The 14,447-nt window shown below is 41.8% G+C and overlaps 1 protein-coding gene across 1 annotated transcript in view; it reads right to left on the bottom strand.

Annotated features, from left to right (window-relative positions):
• Window positions 1-14,447, bottom strand: part of LOC141771713 (rho guanine nucleotide exchange factor 26-like) — a 29,399-nt gene that overhangs the window by 7,444 nt on the left and 7,508 nt on the right. The window contains exons 7-12 of the mRNA XM_074642268.1: window positions 12,582-12,734; window positions 12,315-12,444; window positions 11,709-11,783; window positions 11,293-11,382; window positions 9,817-9,971; window positions 3,451-3,660 (exon numbers count right to left, since the gene is read on the bottom strand). Of these exons, the coding sequence (XP_074498369.1) occupies window positions 3,451-3,660; window positions 9,817-9,971; window positions 11,293-11,382; window positions 11,709-11,783; window positions 12,315-12,444; window positions 12,582-12,734 (813 nt within the window). The remainder of the gene's footprint in view (window positions 1-3,450; window positions 3,661-9,816; window positions 9,972-11,292; window positions 11,383-11,708; window positions 11,784-12,314; window positions 12,445-12,581; window positions 12,735-14,447) is intronic.

Genomic DNA, 14,447 nt, shown 5'->3' with positions numbered 1-14,447 from the left:
TAATAAATCAAGTGAGAAGTAGGCTCATTTTCTCATAGACTTCTATACAATCAGACTTCTTTTTGCAACCAGAGGAGTCGCCCCCTGCTGGCTATTAGAAAGAATGCAAGTTTAAGGCCCTTCAGCATTGGCTTCACTTTTCAGACCCCGCAGTTGCCCACTGGTCCTGCCTGATTGTTATTCCATCAAAATAAGCAATTTTAACATGTCATCCTAGGCTCTTGGAACTTGTGATAGGCATGCTTTCTGACATTTTATAGACTTAATGAGTAATCAAAATAATAAGTAGTTTCATCTATAATGAAAATAATCATTAGCTGCAGCCCGACTCTCCACTCTTACAGCCTCAACACTCCTTATTGTCCTCTCTCCCTCATTTAACTCTGCCAGAAGCCCAAAATAGGCTGGCTAATGTAACACCACTTCCATGTGTCATGTCGCGTTAGATCACTAAATTGGGGATGAATGGCCGAAAGAAGAGGAAGTTATCTGGTCATCAAAAACAAAGAGCAGACACTGGCTGCTGTCTAAAAAATGAGACACGGGGCCGTGAAGAAGAGGAGGGGAGAGTGAGGAAACGGGCGAGGAGGAGGGATAGTCGTGGGAAACTGCCCACAATGTGCCGCTGCTAGGCAACAGCTTAAACAATGCCTAGCAACCGCTGTAACAATGGACGGTTGCCAGGGTCTCCTCTCCTCGGTTCATTCAGGATTACAGTGAGTGGAGCGCTGCAACCCTCACATCATCACATCATAGACGAGGGCCCCAAACTCAAGCTATCTAAGGAGGGAGTCTAGGGGCTTTCCACAATGACACACACACACACACACACACACACACTAGACAGAGTGGGCCGTTAAGACCAGGAGACCCCCCCATGTATACATGGGCAATACATAAGGCTCAGCAGGCAACACGTTTAAGTCATGTCAGAAAGATTCCCTCCTACACAGGCTCATAGCGGTCACACTTAACACGATTACTGCAGTTGCTTTGTCAGGTTTCACTTAGTGGCAGCACGGGGGCCGAACATCAGCGGTTCACACACTGCTGTTCAACTAGAAAACAGGGTTTCATTTCCAATAGCAACAGGGAACCAACACTAAACTGTGCGGTGGATATTTACAGTAGTGGTTCCACATAAAATTACAAATATCTGACTTTTCTTTCAGCTTTGATTTTTTTTTCTTTTTTCAGGCTTCTCAATGAAACAATGGGCCTCGTGCAGGAAGCGACATACAAACAAATGTTCTGTTATTTTTGTTCGTATCCACGATTTGTTCTCATTTTGTTAGTAACCATTGATTTCTGGGACTGACTGATGTTTTTACTTTCGCTCTTCTCTTAGGTAAGAGGAAATGATATGAGTGGTCGAGAGCACTCTTACCAAAATAAGAAAAACACGTCTTGTTTTCACAGTCCTCAAATTTGTTTGTCCAACGCAAGGAAACATACATTTTAAATGTGAGGAATATATATAAAAAAAAAATGCATGAATAAGATAGATTATTAAATGTTTTAGAGTAATTATAAGGATTGCATCATTAGATTTGTGGGCTAAAGAAATACTGTTGATTCATTGATATCAATTAAGATTTGGATGAAATTGTGTATCCATCCATCTGTCCATGTATGTTCTTCTCATAGCTTTTTTTGGCGGTATCTGTCCAATTCTTAGGCATGTGTCGGAGTATTTGCACATAGCACAACACCTGCATTTATAGTAGTATAGTAGAGTATAGGATAATATTTAGGGGGCGTTACCAGAGCTAATAATAACAATCACCCACAGGCCTCCAATTTATGATCAAGTGGTATTCATCATTCAGCACACCTAAAGCAGATTTGGATTGTTATGAATGTTTGATGCATCTGGAGTTGACTTCTTATTTTTTCTCCAAACAGCAAATTAAAAGAAAATATAAGAGACATTTAAGAGAAGATGTTGCTGCGTGAGACCCAGTGACACACGGACCTTTTATGAGGGGTTACAAGAGGACATAGCATGGCTGAACGGATCACAGGCTGCAGTAGGTGATGTTGAAGGGTGAAACGCAGTTGCATCTTAAAGTTATCACATTAAAAGGGGTTTCTTCAAAATGCTTCTGTCTACCGTCACTTTGACATGTTTCTGTTCAGCTGTTGCACCTGCACCATGTGCTAAGCTGTTGTTAGAGAGGCTTACTTTATGTTCTGCCTTTGAAAATAATAAGGTTAACATGTTTAATTATATAATTATATAATTGACTGAATCCCTTCTATTATCTTTAACAACTTACATCTGAAAGTTGTAGTAAAATTCAAACTCTTATAGAAGTCACAAAATAACACAATATGTACCTGTGGAACAAAAAACGTAGAAAAAGGCTTTATAAAAAGAGCAAAGAGACATTTTTAAAAGGCAGTGTTTTGTACAGTGGAGCTGAAAAACACACCTGTATAATGAGAATACAGGAGGCGGCTCTATAACTACCACAGGAATGAGGAGGAACAGGCCCCCGTGCTTATGAAAACACTCCTCAACAAAGCCTTCAACCACAGAAAATAATTACAGTGAAAGCTGAGTGTGTGTGTGTACATGTGTGTGCGTGCGTGCACATGGCCTATCGCTAACTAGAACAAATAAACCCTGCATGAAGCCCAATATATGACAGATCCCCTTTGTTTGTGCGGGTTGTATAATCTATCTAAACAACCTTGTGTTTCACTCTATTTGCTGTACGAAGAGAGATGTGTGTGTGTGTGTGTGTGTGGGGGGGGGGGGGGCACAGCTACAGGCATAAATGTGAAGGAAGCTCAAAACCAGCTGACTGTGTTTCTAAGTCAGGTCTGTGAGTAATCATTTACGCTGCACATGCAAAACATGTCAGCCGGCAGACGGTAAACAAAGAGAGCTGCTTTTCCCTAGAATAGATGGTTGGGTTAGCAGATGCTCAGTCAACAAAACAATGATCTGGTACAGCCGGTCTGCATTACAGGATGACTGCAGACAGTACGACTGTATAGCAGACCAATAAACTTCCCTTTCCTCGGCCACATAAACAACAAGCAGGAAGGCTCAGGTTGTAGCTTGAGAATAGATGTAATAAAATATCCCTGTGACCTCTAATGGACCAAAAAGAGACTAAGAGCTGAGGAGAGAGGGATAAAGGGATTTTCTTACGTCCAAGTTCATATTAGAGCACATCAAGGAAAGATAAGGGAGTAGGAGTAGTGTTTTATGGATGAAGAGAAGGACCTGAGCTGGGGAAACACTCTGCTTTCTTGACTGAAAACCCAAAATATCAAACCTTATGAGTAAAAGATGCAGGGCTAATATTATGTCACAGGAAAAAAAATTATTCATCACATCAGCTTAACATGCAGAGCTCGTAAATCTGTAATCGAAACGCAAGTGAAACAAAAAAGACAATTAAGAGGGTCAAAGGTTACAAAATAAAAGTCACTCACAGCAGCTCCGTCCCCAGGATCATGGGCACCTTTTCACCGGAGTGGTTGCTGCGGAAGCGCAGACGGAAAAGGTGGTTGGCGCCGGCTTGCCGCGAGCTCAGCATGCTGGCGGTGCTCCTGACCGGCGACAGGGCGAGGTCCTCTGGCTGGCAGGAACCCACCCAGATCTGGTCCCTCAGAGCGTAGTCGATCACGGCGTAGCTGTCCTCGCTGAAAGAGATGGAAAGATTTAATAACATTTCACTTACTGGACTTAATTCACCCAGTTAAGTCAAGTAAAGATTTATTTGAGTGGGACAGAAGTTTTAGTGATGGAGGCCTTGATGTATGAGACAACATTTATCACATTAAGTGCTCTTGGACAAGGTAGTTAACAAACTGCAAGAGGATTCAGTTATATATGGAGACATAAAAAAACAGTTCTACTACATGGAAATGCAATACCAACACTTACAAACGGAGCTGTAGTTATGTGTAAATGGACTTGCATTTATACAGGACTTTTTTTTTATTTCCACCACTCAAAGCACTTTACACTACATGTCAACATTTACCCCATTCTAGAGCTGTCCTCGACCAAAGAAATTCTTAGTCGACTAACACTCAGCTGACACTTTTGTCGACTGATCCATTAGTTGATTTAATCGACGGATCTGTAAAATTGAGTTTCTCCACAAAGAATCACACAAAAGCACCACTTTAAATATTGTGTTTATCAGAGATATGCTACATACGTTTCGAGGAATGAAGTCATTCAGCATGAAAAAAAGCAGAAAAAACGACTAATGAAATCTTAGTTGACTAAGAGTGGGCAGCCCTATCCCATTCACACACACACACACATTCATTCACACACACATTCATACACTGGTGGCAGAGGCTACCTTGCAAGGTGCCAAACGGCTCATCAGGATCTAATCTCATGCTCATTCACACACCCACACACTGATGGCACAGCCTTCGGGAGCAATTTGGGGTTCAGTATCTTGCCCAGGGACACTTTGACATGCAAGAATCGAACCGCCTGTCTTCCGTTAAGAGGGCGACCCCGCTTTACCTCCTGAGAGCCACACCCGCCTAGTTACTGTATGCATTAAAAAGCAGACTAATGTTATCTTACACACAAACACATACTCACTCACACACACACACACACACGTTTCAATGGCAAACTGATGTAAACCGAATTTGACAAAATGTTAAATTAACTCCAAAACATTTTTTTCTTGGAACTGTATCCCGCCAGCCAATGCAGTTAGATACAGATACAAAAAAAACATAAAAAACACAAATTAGACCAGTGCATTTTTTCATTTTAGAAGTTCAAGATGAAACGGGTTTACTTTGAGTATCATGAAGGCAGATCTTCAGATACTCTTTTGGCAGGTTGGTATTCAAAAATAAAAGTGGATTCAGCTGCTTTTCTCCCTGTTTTTTTCAACTTCTCTAAACATGTATACAACAACCATACAACCATGTCATTTAACAGAAGGCTGTTCTTTATTTAGAATTTTTGGAATTACTTATTTGTGGTTTGGTAATTTGTATAAAGACCCAATCCACAATTGCTGTAATGCGGCCTCCAGCCCCCAAATGTTTGCATTCCTGTTTCTGCCCCAACATGGACCTGATACACCAGTCACCAACTGGAGCTTTAATAAAAATATACTATGTTGTTGTTACTTTGTTTTTCCAGTATTATATTAAATCATAATGTTTATATACAGATTAAAGTGTTTAAAGAATTAATGTCTGACATGGCAACATTATTATTTTTTTCTTATTGTCTAATTAATTTAGAGCAAATACAATACATATAATCATAATATAAAACCAAGGCAAATAAACCAAAGAGCACAAAATCACATTTGAAATACATAATATTTGCTGCTTATTGTGAACCCAATACACCATCCACCCGCTCCCTCTTCTACATCACATTGAAGCTCATTGTTTTCAGTAGAGATTTAGTTTCACGGTGCCTCGGCTATTCAACCCCTGAGAGGATAAAGACTGGGTGGTTAATCGCGTTCACCTGGACGATTAATAAATCACCTGTCACATTATATGCCAGTCAAAAGTCCAAGCATTCAGCCGTCTGCATACCCTTACACTAAATCAGCTGCCCCCTGGTTTCTTTAGTACATGCCTACATTTCCCATGAGTACCTTTACCGTGACCCTGTGTCTAGCCGTACACAGAGTCAGTTCGAAACATCTGGAGCTGATTGTGAAACATAGTACCTCTAATGTGCCATTGAACCTGGAGAAAAAAAGTATGTTTTCATAGTGCTCTGAAGCCCAGCCCATCACGTTTCATCAACCTGAGACTGAAACAGCAGCCGAGATGAGAAGCTACCGGACAGACAGAAACTAGCCTCTTGTGAGCCAGCATGTCCATTAGTGTGCTGAACACACAAACACAGGAATGGACAAAGGTAGCTGTTAAACAAGCCATAGTGAACAGTGTATCTGTCCATGTCTTACTGTCTCGCTCTTTCACACTCACACACACACACACACACACTCTCTGGGGTCATGACTGGTTGGAGAATGCAGTCACGGTCGGGAGGTTCTCAACAAGGTTCAACTGTTACCCATCAGCCCCTATTGTCCACCAGTCAATCAAGTTAAAGCCTGTTGCCCACAACCAATTAGACTTCTAGGAAGAGGAGATAGAGAGAGTTCAGGGAGAGACAGATCAGATAAAAGCACAGGGAGTGGACGGGAAAGAGAGTATTTGCGGTAAAGCTTCATCCAACTGTAACCACAAGCTGCTTTCTGCTTCGGGGCTAACCACACTGACCCGGAGCTTCACGGGGGAAGAGGTTGACATTTGGGAAAACACGCTTATTTGCTTTCTTGAGGAAGAGTTCGATGAGAATATTTCATACCGCTCTCATATTTGTCTGTTAAACATGATTTTATTTTACTAACCTTTTATTAACCCGTTAGATCTATCACAGCATATTTCTGTCAAAAGCTTACATGGTAGTGACAATTGTTAAATTCCTTTGTACATGATCATCTATGATACAGAATCCCTTATTTTTTATCTTAAAATTCAATAAAATAAAATTCTAATTAATTTATACTTTAATAATAATAATAAAGGTATTTCTAATGGGATTTGAAAGGGATTTATATTACGTTATTTTGAATGGGTTATATGCAAAGTTTGTGATTTTTTTAAGAGTAAAAACTAAGGCTGTCAAATTGACGCATTAAAGCAAAATTTGTTTCAACCCCATTAATTTCTTTAACGCAACTTGCGAGTTTAGGTTGTAATTTTTTTTTTTTACCAATTAAATACACCTTAAATATTAAAATCAATTAATTTATCTCCATGTTTGGCATCAGAAAACATTTTGGGTAAACCAAAATCCAAGTCAAGACAAGTCAGTTTTATTTGTATAGTCCAGTATCACAAATCACAAATTTGACTCAAGGGGCTTCTGTACAATCTGTACAGGATACGAAACCCTCTGTCCTTTACAGTATGACCTTCTCATTTAAAAACTAATTTGGGATCCTAATGATCCCAAATTAGTTCCTAAAATAAAACAGAGTAATTCCAGATGGTAACATTAGAATCTCTCCGTTAGCTGTATTTTATGGTTGTCAGCATTTCGGCTCCTGACAGGCCTCCAGGTGAAATGCCTGGAATGCCATTCACATGACGCTGGGGAATGGGATGATGGGTGGGGAATCTGCATGTTTGTGGGGTGAGGTTTCTCATGTGTGCGGCTGGGTGTGCATGCGGTGTTGGATAATTGCTGAACAGAGGAATGAAGGTGGGAAATAGTTTAAATATCCTATGTCGAAATGTCGGCGCGAGGTGTTTAGAGAATATTATAGGCGAAAGAAAGTATCCACCGTTTGGCTTCCCCACAAGCTACTTACACAGAAACAAACACAAAGACTTACTTAATATCAGTCTAGAGATAAGAGATAGCGCAGGCATCTACAAACACGTCATCACAACTGTGCCAGCTACCATCTTACTGGTGTACAATCAGTTCCTCAACATAAGCCCTCTGAGAGATGCTGAGATAGGACTCCAAGTCAAGCATGCAGGCGGACACACACACACACACTGTATGAGCACAATGTCCTGGTGCAAAGTACAGTAGGAGTGTTGAGACTATGGCACAGTCAAACAAACAGAGGGCGAAAAACAGAACGTGTTGGGATTACAGGCTTGCATACACACACACACCTTCACAAAGAAAAACCACAAGGTCATGACTAGCAGAAAGAGAGGGAAATAACTGAGAGAGAGATGAAAACCTCAATAATAGTGAATGTTTAGACGATGCCTGGCATCACACAGGAAAAAAGGGGGGAAGTGGAGATGAGAGAGGAGCCAGCTGGTGTGGACTCAGTGTTATGTAAGTGTTCCTGTGAGCCAGAGAGCAGAAGATCAAAACTTTCCCCCGCTGCGTGACAATAGCCTCGTCTGACACGGGCTCGGTTTCCAATAACCAGTTTCATTGTGGATCCAGTTCCTGATAAATAAGCTGAGAGGGTATAACGAAACTTATCTTCTAGAAAACAATAGTAAAGTAAGTAAAGTAAGTAAACAAACCCCGAGGTTCAGATCTTTCAATGTCAAACTTTGTTTTTATTATTGTTGATTACACAATTATTATCTTGAGTAATCAATTGTTTGGTTTAATAAACATCAGATAAAAAGGAAAATAATCACTGTTTCCCAGAGTCAAATGTCTTATTTTATCTGATAAACACTCCAAAACCCAAACATACTTGATTTGCAGCGATATGAAAACAGAGAATAGCAGCAAATCCCCACACTGGAGAACTGGAACTAGATTAGATTAAAACTCGTTTGGCATTTGTGCTTAAAAAAATTACTCCAACGATTAACCGATTATCAAAATAGCTGCTGATTAAATTTGTTGATTGTCTAACTGTTTCAACTCCAACCCTCAGGCTGCTCTCATGCACCGTTCGTAGCTATGCACGAAAAGTGATGCACTGTAATTTGTATATAAAAAAATGATATAGAGGAATAACTTGATGTAAGATATCATACAAACCGTTGTATGAGGATATGTTGAAACCTTATAACCATTATTACTTAAAATTGTTGAATCAATACAGATTTGATGAGAGATTTGGAATAATTTAGATTTGATAAGCGGACACGATACTAGATTAATGGTTGGTTAGATGCTATTGAACCCCGACCAAAGACAGCATACTAACCTTTAAGATTCCCAATCAGCTAACACAGGCTACCACACTCCTCTGTGCTCTCTTTCTTCTGAGTATTAAGATATATAGTCCTATAAAAGTGAAACCATTCTCAGGTCATAGGTATGTTTTCTCTCTACTGTGTAAGTGCTTTGACCTCCCCTCCCACCCCTTCATTCCTTCTGGTGTTCATGGCATTCCTTGAAATGAAAGAAAAATGAGACAAGAAGAAGCCGAGAGGATTCAAGCACACAACATTATTGCATTTGGCAACTAGGTTGGGTTAGCTGCTTGGGCACACCAAGTCCTAATGACTAAGAGCTATTACACCATTATGTCTCTGACCTGGCTGTGCCTGGCTAGCCTCGTGTACCCCTGGAGTGTTTTTGTTTGGATTACTGCAGATGGAGTGCAGTAGAGTAGCGTGCCGCAGCAGGGCTCCAGCGCTCACCCACAGCACAAACCAATATTATAACAGCGTCTCCCATTCAAACGCACACACGCACAAACACACACCGCGATTCCGGAGCACTCCCCTTTTCCCAAATCTTTCTTTCCAAACACAGGCCTGACACCACACACTGTTGGAGTCTGCCGTTCCTGGATCAGATTCCCAGAAAAATATCACATGGAATGTTTCTTTTCCCTTTTTTTTTTTTTCCGTTTTAATGATTCTTAGGAATTCTTCATTTTTGCGAGTGGCGGGACAATCAGTTCCAGACGCAGAGGGAGATGGACGGGAAGGGATTTTAGTTTTTTTGGCAAAAATAGAGCGCGCACACCCACGCTATACACACACACACACACGTGAATGAAAACCACATCATTTCGAGGAAGTCCTCCGTATGGCTTGTTTCATGGTGCTGCACTGAAACTAGAGGAAGCAGGGGAGACTCGCAGACGAGGCTGACAATAAGCAGGTCTACTACCTCCAGATGATTCACGTCACCAGGACATGTTGAAACCTCTGCGACATTTAGAAAAACAGGCTCAGGTTCAAGGTGCCAAGTCGCGGCAGTTTCAGGTGACTGCACCTGTTCCGCTAAATAAACACACCCATAAAGCTGGGGGGAATCTGTGGGCGTCAATTCCTTTTAACTTAATAACAAAAATCTTACTGATCAACCATGCTGATAATGAGCAGACTCACCTCTTCTTCCTGGTGACAATGAAGACGTCGTTGAAGAGGAAGAAATAGACCTGTTGCCGCGCCGTCCGCTTGAGGAAGATGCCGTTGTCCTCCACAAACGCGGTCAGCTCTCCTCTTTTTACCATCCACCTGGAGGACGAGACCAGGGGGAATGGCTGGAGGAAGAGGGGGGAAAAAAAGAACCTGATAAACAAGAAATGGCAATGCATCTAACAACCAAATAAAATGTCTGAAATGTTGGCGCATGTCAGCACTTCCTGAATCACAATGTGTGTGTCCACGTGTGAACAGCTGGCTATGCAGAATGAGAATATGTTCGCGAGACATCTTTGAGTCCCAAATGTGCCAGCAGCTATTTTCCCACACTACTTAGACACACAGAGCCTGCCAAGTCTTGTGTGTGCATTGTGTGCATAGATATTCGCCAAGCGAGTGACGGTGGTGTGTCTGCGTGTCAGTGCATGCCTGCATGAGCTCATGTTTTACATACTTAATAAACTTCAAAAGAAATAGTGTGACAGTTTGGGAAATACATGTTTGCCCTTTTGCTGAGAGTTAGATGAAAACACCGATACCACCTGGTAAAAATGAAGATACAGCCAGTAGCCGGTTGGCTTAGCTTAGCATAAAGATTAGAAATGGCCAGTGGGCAAACTCCGGATCTGAAAGTGAAGCTAATGTGGAAGTGCCTTAAACTTGCATTCTTTCTAATAGCCAGCAGGGGGCGACTCTTCTGGACGCAAAAAGAAGTCTGATTGTATAGAAGTCTATGAGAATATGACCCTACTTCTCACTTGATTTATTACCTCAGTAAACATTGTAAACATGAGTTTATGGTCTCAATCGCTAGTTTCAAGTCTTCTTCAATACAGCATGATGTTCATTTAGTAAATTATGGTCCCATTTAGAGTCAAATAGACCATAAAGCAGGGGATGCTTTAGAGCGTGGCTACATGTGATTGCCAGGTCGCTACCACGGCGTTGCCCGGTCTGGGAGTTGTCCGTGTTGATCGTCCTAGAACTTTAACCCTTTCACAGTGTGTTTTCAGTTCATCGAAGTTAATTGTAACATTTTGGTCACCTAAAAATGTTTTATTCAGCGTTTGGTTGTACTAAGCTCCACCCTCTCGTATCACTTCTGGTTGCAAAAAAACAAGATGGCGACGGGCAAAATGCCGAACTCAAGGCTTCAAAACGGCAGTCCACAAACCAATGGGTGAGGTAATGGTGAATGTGTCCACTTATTATATACAGTCTATGGTCGGTGGGCAGATTTTTCTTACCTTTCTATACTAAGCTAAGCTAAACTAACTGGCTGCTGCACATGAGAGCGGTATTAATCTTCTCATCAAAAGTGAATAAGCGCATTTCCAAAAATGTCAAACTACTGTTCATGTCAGTTGATAACTGGAATTATGTTGTTTTTAAAAAAAAATACTAAACAAGATGAAAGTGTGTAACAATATGTGTCAGTACCTTGATCTTGAACTCCAGCTGAGAGTTGATGGTGTACATCATCTCTGTTCTCTCCATTCTGCGAGCTCCTTCATTACACTTTCTCACCACCTGCTCACACAAACAGTCTCTATTAACCACAGTGTACAGTTCCCTGATGACAGTTAAAGCATTCCTTGATTGACGTGCTCATCTTTATCAAGTACAAGAAGTGCTGGAAAGTGCTTTTATTGTGTTTTTGCAGAAGATTATTTACCAAAATACAACATTAAATAGGAAGTGATTGCCTCCCAAGCTAATCCTAGTCTCCTACTGTATGTCTAAGGCAAGTCTCCTAAGACATAGCATAACTATAGCGACATAATACATATAGATATGCAGGTAAAAATGTATGAATATATAAAAACATTTGTGGTCGACTCCTTAAACCCACGCACCTTGCTGACTGCTTGTAAAGCCCTCTTGCACTCTTCATATTGTGCCGAGTCTTTAGGTGTCTTCTGACAAATTGTCTGCAACACAGATAGTCATCGGTTACACTAAATTTGTAACCAAAAAACCTAAAAATGCACAAAAACACACAACAATTCATTGCACCCATGCACACCACACTCTTACAGAAGCTTGATAAAATATTGATGCTTAAAGAAAGCTGTGGGAAGCAATGAATTGAAAACCAAACTTTCTCAGGATCCAAAAGCCACTGAGTGTACAAGCATAAACCCCCAGAGTCCCTAGAGAGACACTGACGGAGGAGGAGGACGGGGGGAGAGGGGGGGATGGAAGTAGAGCAAAGGGAGAGGAAGAGAGGGAGGACAAAATAATGTGGTGCCAAAGGAAGCATTAAACTGAAGAAGGACAAACATTAAAGGAAGAGGAGAGGGTAAATCAGTTAAGAATTATCAAGGAGGAGTGATGTAAGGTCACATAAACATCTTTGAGGTTAGGACACATCCTATGTATAATTAGTCAGGGTAGTATGAATAAACAAACTGTTGTGTAAGAGTTTTGTAATTCCAAAATTATGTCCTCCGTGCACTCACATCCATGAGCAGAGGCAGGCGAGTGATCCTCTGCATGGGTAGGATAAGGAAGGAGATCATTGGGAGGTTCCTGCAGTCTGGGTGGCTCTCTATCCGGGTCAGCACCTCCTTAAAAATGGGATTCTTGGAGCTGTAAGAGAGGACGGAATGAGATTCAGAAAGAGGAGTCACTGGTACAAATAGAGAAAGAGGAAAAAAATGAGTCATGTTGGATCAAATCCATGCGAGATATGATAAGAACATCTGTTTGTCCACTCGGTCACTCACACCAGCCTCTGCAGGGTCCTCTGCTGGTAGACCTCGTTGGAGCAGTACGTCACGAAGGGATCGAAGTTGGACTGAGAGTGCTTGTCCATGATGTCGCTGATGTCGTCGATCACGATGTTCTGCTGGTGCCTTTCCTCCAGTTCCTTAAAGAACCTGAGTGCATAGAGGAGGAATACGGGTCAGTGTGTCAGGGATTCGTATACCGAACATAGGCGGCAGCTCGAGTCAGAAGCATTAAATCATGAGTCATCCCACACTGGGGGAAAATATAGGATACAAAATCAGGGAGGGCAGGAAGCACCGCCAACACCTTTCTTCTTCTAAACCAGCTGTAGGATCACAAAAGAGGAACTCCCCGCCTCTTAAAATAGACATAGCCTACCATTAACCATAACACAGAGGCTTTTCCTCTTCCTGAGCTCCACCAGATGGCCGGTTTAACGGCACGCCACATGGCCCAACTTCAAGAGAAGAAGTTGTTTTTGCATGCACGATCCAAGGTGACAAACAGGAAGCTGCCGCACAGACAGGACGCTGACTTTGACCACTTGGACCGAGTTTGAGCTCATCTGCAAAAGCGCTCCTACCCATCCCTACCGACTCCACCCACACACACACTATGCTATATGACTATCAATGGGACTCTTCTTGTGACCGTGTAGCCTTGTGTCTGTGCCTGACTCCACAGTCTTTGGACTTTGAGGGCACAGGATAAGAGAAAACACACACATGTTGTCCTGACCTCTGACCACATGTCCTAAAGGTGTATAGGGCTTTAACAGGTCAAGGCTGCTCAAGTTCAGGTTGCGCTCCCTCCTGGGGCAAAAATCACCGACCGAAATAACAGTGTGTTGTCACGAGGGAAGAGGTCAAGGGAGGGGAGTTAAATCAGGGTGAGGAGGAGTAAAAAGGAAATGCCCAAAATTAGGCTGCTGACCAAGAATTATAAATGAAAATCAAAGAGTTCTACCAGCACGTACTGAAGAATAATTTAAATTAAGTATGTTAGTGGAATGAATGAGTCATATCCCAAGGTTGCAAGAGAATTGCAATCAGTGACATACCATTTAAAATACTCAACAGCCCCCCCACTCACTATCCCACACAGTCTACACAGGAGCTTGCAGGTGGAGTGGTGTTACTACTATTTTCTTTGAGAGGCTAAACTCAAAGCCAAAGACTATCTGTTCCAAGTAAAACATCTCGTTTAACCAGTGCCACAGGCCACATTTATATCTTTAGAGTTGCTGCCCCTTCCGTCTCCATGCCCTCCACTCTCCACCCTGGAGGCTATGCTGGTCTAAGTATTTAGGTGGGGAGTATCGCATTAATGTGTGCGTGTGGTCTCCTGTGCATAGGAATTAGATAAGGGAGTGAGATGGGCTGCAGCACGTCTGAGGAATTTACAGATACCACCATTCATGCAAAGTGGGAATGAGGCGTAAATAAATGAACAAATAATGTCCTTGTAAGTCCACATAAGCTGCAGAAAGTGAGGAGTATTGTTTGTTTTTTTCCTTCATGATAACGGAGAAAAAAGACAAATGTACATGCAGGTGGTGTTACTGTATGCAATGAGGAAATCTTTAACCCTGAGGACGGGGCTGCAATGCCGACATGGAATCCTGAGCAAATGTCATGAACAGTTGCACGGCCTGGGGAGTCAGTGAATGCTCTGGGTAAATTTACAACCAAGGCAACAGAAAGACTAAGGCTAGCTTAACCTCATTTCATGCTCAGATGTATTAACCCATATTATTATTATCACTGGGTTTTTGAGAATAACCCCGGAAACTTGGTAGCAACTTGTTGGCAGAGTAGGTTCGGTAAACTTGTGGCTAAGGGAGGAAGAGTGTGAAAAAGACT

This window comes from Sebastes fasciatus, chromosome 7, assembly GCF_043250625.1.
Source record: "Sebastes fasciatus isolate fSebFas1 chromosome 7, fSebFas1.pri, whole genome shotgun sequence".
Lineage (NCBI taxonomy): Eukaryota > Metazoa > Chordata > Actinopteri > Perciformes > Sebastidae > Sebastes > Sebastes fasciatus.
This window is presented reverse-complemented; position numbering and strand designations above follow the sequence as displayed.